The following is a 10,000-nucleotide window of genomic DNA, read 5'->3' on the forward strand; positions in this document are numbered from 1 at the left end:
ACACACACACACACACACACACACACACACACACTCACACACACACACACACGTCCCTGCAGGGTTCGTACATCTTTGGGGGGCGCCCCCCGACACCCCCTCGGCTGCTGAAGCAGAGGCTGTACATGCAGGACCTCAAGGACCAGGCGGGAGGCCGCAGGGACCGTCTGACCCAGACCCAACAGGACCAGGACCTCATAGACCGGCTGCACCAGGTCCAGCTGGCTGAGGAGTAAGTCCTGGACGTGTGTGTGTGTGTGTGTGTGTACCTATGTGACTATGACTGGTCACGTGACCAGCTTGTTGTGTGTCTCAGGATTGCCTTCCAGAAGTCTCAACAGCTCCAGCAGAAACACAGCAACATCAAACACTACCAGAAAGCCCTGGACACACAGGTAAGACTAGTCCTAACCCTAGCCCTAGTCCTAACCCTAGCCCTAGTCCTAACCCTAACCCTAGCCCTAGTCCTAACCCTAGTCCTAACCCTAACCCTAGCCCTAGCCCTAGTCCTAACCCTAGCCCTAGTCCTAACCCTAACACTAACCCTAACCCTAGCCCTAGTCCTAACCCTAGCCCTAGTCCTAACCCTAACACTAAGGTGTTGACATAAAGAGAGGTGAAGTTTAGGTGTAGATGTGGGCGGAGCTGTTGTTTGACAGACAGGTCAATGCAGCCTACCAGTGTGCTGTGTTGTACAGGTGGAGGCAGGGCAGGGCAAGCCCAGGGGGCGGGGCCACAGGAGAGCCATGTTCCCGCCCATCCAGGGAAAGGGAGGACCAGCAGAGGAGTCAGAGCAGGCAGGACTCAGAATAGACTCATATAACAGACTCATATAATAGACTCATATAACAGACTCATATAACAGACTCATAAAACAGACTCATATAATAGACTCATATAACAGACTCATATAACAGACTCATAAAACAGACTCATATAATAGACTCATATAACAGACTCATATAATAGACTCATATAACAGACTCATATAATAGACTCTTAGATACGAGTCATGGTCATACATACAGTCGCACCAAGCTGACATTCATAGACTCTTTAACAATGAGAATATGTGGGAGTGGAGAGAGAGAGAGAGAGAGAGAGAGAGAGAGACAGAGAGAGAGACAGAGAGAGGGAGAGAGACAGAGAGAGAGAGAGACAGAGAGAGAGACAGAGAGAGGGAGAGAGACAGAGAGAGAGAGAGAGACAGAGAGAGAGAGAGAGACAAAGAGAGAGAGAGAGAGAGAGAGAGAGAGACAGATAGAGAGAGTGATAGAGAGATAGAGTGATAGAGAGAGAGAGAGAGAGAGATAGAGTGATAGATAGATAGAGAGATAGAGAGATAGAGAGATAGAGTGATAGAGAGATAGTGATAGAGAGATAGAGTGATAGATAGATAGAGAGAGAGAGAGAGAGAGAGAGAGAGAGAGAGAGATGGAGAGACAGAGAGAGAGTGATAGAGAGATAGAGAGATAGAGTGATAGAGAGATAGAGTGATAGAGAGATAGTGATAGATAGATAGAGATAGAGAGATAGAGTGATAGAGAGATAGAGAGATAGAGTGATAGAGAGATAGAGAGATAGAGAGATAGCAGTTGCAGAGACAGGAAGCAGGAGAATGAGAGAGGAGTGTCAAGTGTTGAAGGCAGAGACAGGGAACGTGGCTTCTTCGTTCTGATTGGCTTAGACAAGGTGACACTACAGTGTTTGTGATGACATCACTTCCTCCCAGGTGGACCAGTACCAGGGCGCGGCCCTGCCGGCTCGTCAACCGGACTCAGATGGACCTTTGTTCGGCCAGCTGGACCGGACCCCTGCCGGCATATCAGAGCAGAGGGGGCGGGCCCAGAGGCTGTACCAGGAACAGCTCAACACGGCCAATCAGAAGAGGAGGGGCGAGGTCCGCAAACGCCTGGCAGAGGAGAGGAAGGAGAGAGAGATGCTCCACAGGAACCGGAAAGAGTGAGAGAGAGGGAGGGGGGAGGGGGTGGGAGAGAGGGGGGAGAGGGAGGGAGAGGGAGGGAGAGAGGGAGGGAGGGAGGGAGGGGGTAGAAGGAGGGTGGGAGGGAGGGAGGGAGGGGGGAGAGGGAGGGTCAGAGGCAGGGGGGAGAGGGAGGGAGGGTGAGAGGGAGGGTGGGAGGGAGGGGGGAGAGGGAGGGAGGGAGGGAAACATTTTAATGGAGATTTAATGCCCCCCCCCGTGGCCCCCAGGTTGATAACAGACCGGATCTCGCGCTATGAGAAGTTCCGTGACCTCAGGGCCTCTCTGGAAGACACCTGGAGCCGCAGCGCCGACCAGAAACGCCACCGAGACCACCAAGAGAAGGACTTCATCAGGTCTGCATGGTTCTGATGTGATTCTGATGAGGTTTTGATGTGGTTCTGATGTGATTCTGATGAGGTTCTTTATGATTCTGAGGAGGTTCTGATGTGGTTCTGATGTGGTTCTGTGATGTTGGTGTCAGGTCTGGGAGTCGTCTGCTGATTGACCAGTGTGAGCAGAACCGCCACTGTTACCAGTGTAAGAGGAAAACCAGCAACTGTGGAGAGACCAACATCTGGAAGGAGTCTCGCTACATCCCTGGCTCCCGCCTCATGGTCTAGACACAACCAACCACGACCCTAAAACAACCAACCATGAAACAACCAACCATGACCCTAAAACAACCAACCACCAACCATCAACCATGAAACAACCAACCATGACCCTGAAACAACCAACCACGACCCTAAAACAACAAACCATGAAACAACCAACCATGACCCTAAAACAACCAACCACCAACCACGACCCTGAAACCACCAGGACCACAACCATGGAGTAACGTTAGACCACAGACTGAATAAAAACATTAAAACACCTCTGAAGGACTGAAGGACCGTGCTTGAACATACAAATATGCTGAATATGTAAGGACTTGTGTGTTATGTGTAATATGTAGTATGTAGTATGTAGTATGTGTTATGTGTAGTATGTAGTATGTATAGTATGTAGTGTGTGCTGTGTAGTGTGTGTATTGTGTGTAGTATGTAGTGTGTGTAGTATGTAGTATGTAGTGTGTGTAGTATGTAGTATGTAGTGTGTTATGTATAGTATGTAGTGTGTGCTGTGTATTGTGTGTATTGTGTGTAGTGTGTGTAGTGTGTGTAGTGTGTTGTAAATGTGTGTTACTTAGTTTGCCAGTGTTCGTCACATCTGTGTGACCAGCCTGTCAATAAAACATCTCTCTCTCCATCTCTCTCTCTCTGTCTCTCCATCTCTCTCTCTCTCTCTCTCTCTCTCTCTCTCTCTCTCTGTCTCTCCATCTCTCTCTCTCTCTCTCTCTCTCTCTCTCTCTCTCTCTCTCTCCAGACTCAGACAGCTGGGAAGAGCTTTACTGGTTGTTTATTCTAAAGAGCTTTAGTGAAAGTTTATCTTGAGCACAGAATGTGTGTGTGTGTGTGTGTGTGTGTGTGTGTGTGTGTGTGGTGTGTGTGTGTGTGTGTCAGGGTTTAATTAGGAGGAAGACAGGAAAGGTGGAGGCCTTCTAAGGAAATATAAATCCTCTAGGATGTCTATTATTGACACGCTGTAGGAACATGGGGATATCTGTACGTGTGAGTGTGAGTGTGTGTGTGTGAGTGTGTGTGTGTGTGTGTGTGTGTGTGTGTGTGTGTGTGTGTGTGTGTGTGTGTGTGTGTGAGGCACACTGTTAGGGGACTGTGGGAGCAGGCGTGGTTCTCTCTGGTTCCTGGCCGGAGGCTCAGATCCGTTCAGAACTCCAACCACCACAGGGACCTGACAGCCTGACAGCTTCACATCTGTTCCAGCTGACCTCAGACCTGTCCAGAAGTCTTAGGAGAGGTGGGGGGGGGGGGGGCTAGGGGTAGTTGTTATAGAGGAGAGGTGGTGGTGGGGGGGGGGGGCGGGGGGGCTAGGGGTAGTTGTTATAGAGGAGAGGTGGGGGTGTGTTTAGTGGACTGATGTGTGTGTATGATTGTGTGTGTGAGTTTGTGTGTGTGTGTGTGTGTGTGTGTCTGTCTGTCTGTCTGTCTGTCTGTCTGTCTGTCTGTGTGTGTGTGTGTGTGTGTGTGTGTGTGTCTGTCTGTCTGTCTGTCTGTCTGTCTGTCTGTCTGTGTGTGTGTGTGTGTATGTGTGTGTGTGTGTGTCTGTCTGTGTGTGTGTGTGTGTGTGTGTGTGTGTGTGTGTCTGTGTTTGTGTATGTGTCTGTGTCTGTGTGTGTGTGTGTGTGTGTGTGTGTGTGTGTGTGTGTGTGTGTCTGTGTGACATGCGGTTTGATGGCTCTACTTGGCGCTAGTGTGAGGTCATCTGGAGCCTGGTCCGCCAGCGTCTCTGGGATATCCATCTGACAGCACGCCACAACCCCCCCCCCCCCCCCCCCCCCCCCCCCCCACACACACACACACACACACACACACACACACACAGACACACACACACACACGCTCTCATTCTCATTTCATCTGCTCCTTTGTCTCTGCTCTTTCTCTCACTTGTAACAACAACATATTGGCTGTGTGTGTGTGTGTGTGTATGTGTGTGTGTCTCAGTGTGTGTGTGTGCGTGCGTGCGTGTGTGTGTATGTGTGTGTGTAACCCTAACCCTAACCCTGCTGCACCATTGGCCTCCTTCACCTCGGCTCTTCTGGTCTATGGTCGTGTAATGATGAAAGAACATAGAAAACAGTAAACCCAATCATATATCTCGTTGTTAGGCAACGTTTGGTTTATGTAACCGTAATCATTGCATCTTAACCCCCACTAAATAACCATAACACCACTGCACTTAACCAACTTGTATACTAATCACCTGTGTCTCCAGTTGTGCCGTCTCAGTGCTTTCATTGTGAAATGATCCATTTTAGATGAGCCGTCAACCATTTTTTGTTTTTTTAAGTGTGATTCCCTGTTGATGTGGCGAGTCACATGGGCTCTGCCCTGGTGTCTGTATTCTACCTCCTTCTGGCAGGTTGCACACCAAAAGGTAAAAGGTGTCGTCCCAGGCGTGAGGAAAGGTGTCGTCCCAGGCGTAATGAAAGGTGTCGTCCCAGGCGTGATGAACGGTGTCGTCCCAGGCGTAATGAACGGTGTCGTCCCAGGCGTAATGAAAGGTGTCGTCCCAGGCGTAATGAAAGGTGTCGTCCCAGGCGTAATGAAAGGTGTCGTCCCAGGCGTAATGAAAGGTGTCGTCCCAGGCGTAATGAACGGTGTCGTCCCAGGCGTGATGAACGGTGTCGTCCCAGGCGTAATGAACGGTGTCGTCCCAGGCGTAATGAAAGGTGTCGTCCCAGGCGTAATGAAAGGTGTCGTCCCAGGCGTAATGAAAGGTGTCGTCCCAGGCGTAATGAACGGTGTCGTCCCAGGTGTGATGAACGGTGTCGTCCCAGGCGTAATGAACGGTGTCGTCCCAGGCGTAATGAAAGGTGTCGTCCCAGGCGTAATGAACGGTGTCGTCCCAGGCGTGATGAACGGTGTCGTCCCAGGCGTAATGAACGGTGTCGTCCCAGGCGTAATGAACGGTGTCGTCCCAGGCGTGATGAACGGTGTCGTCCCAGGCGTAATGAACGGTGTCGTCCCAGGCGTGATGAACGGTGTCGTCCCAGGCGTAATGAACGGTGTCGTCCCAGGCGTAATGAACGGTGTCGTCCCAGGCGTAATGAACGGTGTCGTCCCAGGCGTGATGAACGGTGTCGTCCCAGGCGTGATGAACGGTGTCGTCCCAGGCGTAATGAACGGTGTCGTCCCAGGCGTAATGAAAGGTGTCGTCCCAGGCGTAATGAAAGGCCACTGCTAATGTAAGCTAGCTAGCTGTAAACTTACTCTAATTTACAGAGCATTTATTAAAAACAAATATTCTATACTATATATAATGTAGTTAGTGGGTTGGTTAGTTAGTTAATACTATATATAATGTAGTTAGTGGGTTGGTTAGTTAATACTATATATAATGTAGTTAGTGGGTTGGTTAGTTAGTTAATACTATATATAATGTAGTTAGTGGGTTGGTTAGTTAATACTATATATAATGTAGTTAGTGGGTTGGTTAGTTAGTTAATACTATATATAATGTAGTTAGTGGGTTGGTTAGTTAATACTATATATAATGTAGTTAGTGGGTTGGTTAGTTAGTTAATACTATATATAATGTAGTTAGTGGGTTGGTTAGTTAATACTATATATAATGTAGTTAGTGGGTTGGTTAGTTAGTTAATACTATATATAATCTAGTTAGTGGGTTGGTTAGTTAATACTATATATAATCTAGTTAGTGGGTTGGTTAGTTAATGGTTGCTAGATGTCTTAGTCCTGGTTCAGGACAGGTTTACAAATGTAAAATGTAAGATTGAGGTGAAACAACAAAATAACAAACTAAAGACTGAGGCCCACATTGGGGTTTATTCAAGATTCAACATTCAAGATTCAAAGTGTTTATTATCATATGCACAGTAGAAAACATGTTTCCCTGTACAACGAAATTCTTACTTTGCTGTTCGCAGAATGCCAACCAATGTAAAATATACAATACAAAAGAATGTATAATATATACTAAACAAATGTACAAGACAGCAAAATTTAAGGCATAAAATAAGAATAGCAGCAATAATAATAATAAACAGTGCAAATGTAGCAGTGCAATTATGCAAACTGGTTATGAGGTAGTAGGGTTATATTAGTCTTAATCTCCTATGGGTTGTTTAGGAGCCTGGTGGCAGTGGGAAAGAAGGAGTTCTTCAGTCTGGTGGTCCTGCATTTAACACTTCCGTACCTCCGGCCTGAGGGTAGAAGTGTGAACAGTCCGTGCTGGGGGTGGGTGGGGTCCTTGAGGATGGAGGCGGCTCTCCTGTGGACTCTGCGGTGGTAGATGCTCTGCAGGGAGGGCAGTGGAGTCCTGGTGATTTTCTCAGCGGTCTTCACCACTCTCTGCAGGCGTCTGCGGTCCATAGCAGTAGTGCTGCCGTACCACACAGTGATACAGCTAGTTAGGATGCTCTCAACAATGCAGCTGTAGAAGTTGCTGAGGATCTTGGGCGACATGCCAAACTTCCTCAGCCTCCTCAGAAAGTACAGCCGCTGTTGGGCCTTCTTAACCAGCTGAGTGGTGTTAAGTGTCCAGGTGAGGTCCTCGCTGATGTGGATGCCCAGGTATTTGAAACTGCTCACCCTCTCTACTTCAAGCTCCCGGATGTACAGTGGCCGATGAGGTCCCCTCTTCTTCCTCATGTCCACTATCATCTCCTTCATCTTGTCCGTATTGAGGGTGAGGTTGTTGTCCTCGCACCATGTTACCAGACTGGCCACCTCCCTCCTGTAAGCCGCTTCGTCCCCACCAGTGATGCATCCTATCACTGCGGTGTCGTCTGCAAACTTTAGGATGATGTTGTCCTTGTGGGAGGCGACACAGTCGTGGGTGAACAGGGTGTAGAGGATGGGGCTGAGGACGCATCCCTGCGGGGTGCCAACATTTGTAATAATGCTGGCTGAAGTCCTATTGCCAATCCTGACAGACTGGGGCCTGCCAGTCAAAAAGTCTAGGAGCCAGTCACAGAGGGTGGGGTGCAGGCCAAGTGTGGACATTTTGTGGATGAGTCTGTGGGGGATGACTGTATTAAAAGCGGAGCTGTAGTCTACAAAGAGCGTCCTGATGTAGGAGTCTTTGTTTTCCAGGTGGGAGAGAGAATAGTGGAGGACAGCAGCGATAGCGTCTGAGGTGGACCTGTTGGGCCGGTAGGCATACTGCAGGGGGTCTAGGGTGTCCGGCATGCTGCTCTTAATGTGTGCCAGTACCACTCTCTCAAAACACTTCATAATGATTGGAGTGAGTGCTACTGGCCTGTAATCATTCAGGCAGGCAGGTTGGCTCTTCTTGGGAAGGGGGACAATGGTTGTGGTCTTGAAGCAGGAGGGAACAGTGCTGTGACTGAGGGAAAGGTTGAAGATGGAGGTGAGAACATCAGCCAGCTCGTTAGCACATGCTCTGAGAGCCCGCCCAGGGATGTTGTCTGGTCCTGCTGCCAGGGGGTTGATCTTGCGGGGGTTGATCTTCCTCAGGGCTTTGTTTACCTGGCCTGATGAGATGGTTAGTGGAGGGGAGGGGGGTCGGGTGGTCCCGGTGTCTGTGTGCCTCCTCTCTGTGCTGTGGCTGGAGGTCTCAAAGCGGGTGTAGAAGATGTTAAGGTTGTCCGGCAGGCTGTCTGTGGAGCTGATGGTGTTGGTGGTGGTCCTGTAGTCTGTGATGTGCTGCAGGCCTTGCCACATCCGCCCGGAGTCAGCAGTGGAGTAGAAGCCGTCCAGCTTCTCTCTGTACTGCCTCTTGGCCGCTGTAATGGCTTTTTTCAGTCCGTACTTCGCAGCTTTGTACTCCGTCTCATTGCCTGATCTAAATGCAAGAGAGCGAGCACGCAGCATGTGGCGTACCTGACTGTTTATCCAGGGCTTCTGGTTGGGAAACTTCTTGACTTGTATGGTGGGCACGATGTTGTCAACACAAGTGCTAATGTACCCAGCCACATACTCTGCATAGTCCTGTATGCTGACAGAAGAGTCCTCCAGCGTGGCTGCAGCTTTAAACACATCCCAGTCTGTCCTTCAGGGTGCTCTCAGTCTCTGGGGTCCAGAGTTTGATTAGTTTAGTGACAGGGTTTGTCTGTTTCAGTCTTTGTCTGTAGGCTGGATACAGGAACAACGAGATGTGGTCAGAGTGTCCAAAGTGGGGGCGGGGTGCAGCCTTGTATGCACTGCGTATACTGCTGTAAACATGATCCAGTGTATTCTTCTCACGGGTGGGAATATCCACATGTTGGTAGTATTTGGGAAATACAGTCCGTAAATTGCACTGGTTAAAGTCGCCGGCGGCGATAAAAACAGCATCAGGATGAGCAGTTTCTAACGCGCTGATAGCTTCGTGGAGTTTGCTGAGCGCTGCCGTGGAGTTAGCTCGCGGGGGATGTAAACAGCGGCCAAAAACCCAACAGTAAATTCCCTCGGTAGGTAATAGGGACGGCATTTCAGCAGCAAAAACTCCACATCTGGCGAACAGTGCTTGTGAACGGTCCGTATGTCGCCACACCACGAGTTGTTGATAAACACACACACACCTCCCCCTTTGGTCTTACCGGAGGCTTATGGAATAGTCTGTATGAGTTCCCTTTGTTATTGTAAAATTGGGTGTATGGAAATCTCTACTGGTGAGAGGTTGGACAGTGGAAGAGAGTCCAATGTTGTTGAGGGAGAGAACATGGTAAGTTTGCGTCTTTCGTTTCTTGTTTGTATCCAGAAGGAAAATAACTTGAGTGTAATAGAACGTTAGTAGTAGTAGCTAACCCTGACCCTAACGTTAGTAGCAGTAGCTAACCCTAACCCTAACGTTAGCAGTAGCTAACCCTAACCCTAACGTTAGCAGTAGCTAACCCTGACCCTAACGTTAGTAGTAGCTAACCCTGACCCTAACGTTAGCAGTAGCTAACCCTAACCCTAACGTTAGCAGTAGCTAACCCTGACCCTAACGTTAGTAGTAGCTAACCCTGACCCTAACGTTAGCAGTAGCTAACCCTGACCCTAACGTTAGCAGTAGCTAACCCTAACCCTAACGTTAGCAGTAGCTAACCCTAACCCTAACGTTAGCAGTAGCTAACCCTAACCCTAACGTTAGTAGTAGCTAACCCTAACCCTAACGTTAGCAGTAGCTAACCCTGAACCTAACGTTAGCAGTAGCTAACCCTGAACCTAACGTTAGCAGTAGCTAACCCTAACCCTAACGTTAGCAGTAGCTAACCCTAACCCTAACGTTAGCAGTAGCTAACCCTGAACCTAACCCTAACGTTAGTAGTAGCTAACCCTAACCCTAACGTTAGCAGTAGCTGACCCTAACCCTAACCCTAACGTTAGTAGTAGCTAACCCTAACCCTAACGTTAGTAGTAGCTAACCCTAACCTTAACCCTTTTAATTCAGTCGAGTATTGAACAAAGCCCTGGTAGAAGGCCGTGGTGATGGCGCCCTCCC

At 49.0% G+C, this 10,000-nt stretch overlaps 1 protein-coding gene across 1 annotated transcript in view; it reads left to right on the forward strand.

Annotated features, from left to right (window-relative positions):
• LOC310824416 (coiled-coil domain-containing protein 81-like) overlaps window positions 1-2,604 on the forward strand; it is a gene marked incomplete at both ends in the record, with an annotated part of 7,179 nt that extends 4,575 nt beyond the window's left edge. The window contains 5 exons of the mRNA XM_083697668.1: window positions 63-232; window positions 317-395; window positions 1,733-1,962; window positions 2,212-2,337; window positions 2,466-2,604. Coding sequence (XP_083553794.1) covers window positions 63-232; window positions 317-395; window positions 1,733-1,962; window positions 2,212-2,337; window positions 2,466-2,604 — 744 coding nt within the window. The remainder of the gene's footprint in view (window positions 1-62; window positions 233-316; window positions 396-1,732; window positions 1,963-2,211; window positions 2,338-2,465) is intronic.
• Window positions 2,605-10,000: the final 7,396 nt, after the last annotated feature.

Source organism: Argentina silus (assembly GCF_951799395.1).
Source record: "Argentina silus genome assembly, contig: scaffold_167, whole genome shotgun sequence".
In the NCBI taxonomy this organism is placed as follows: Eukaryota; Metazoa; Chordata; class Actinopteri; order Argentiniformes; family Argentinidae; genus Argentina; species Argentina silus.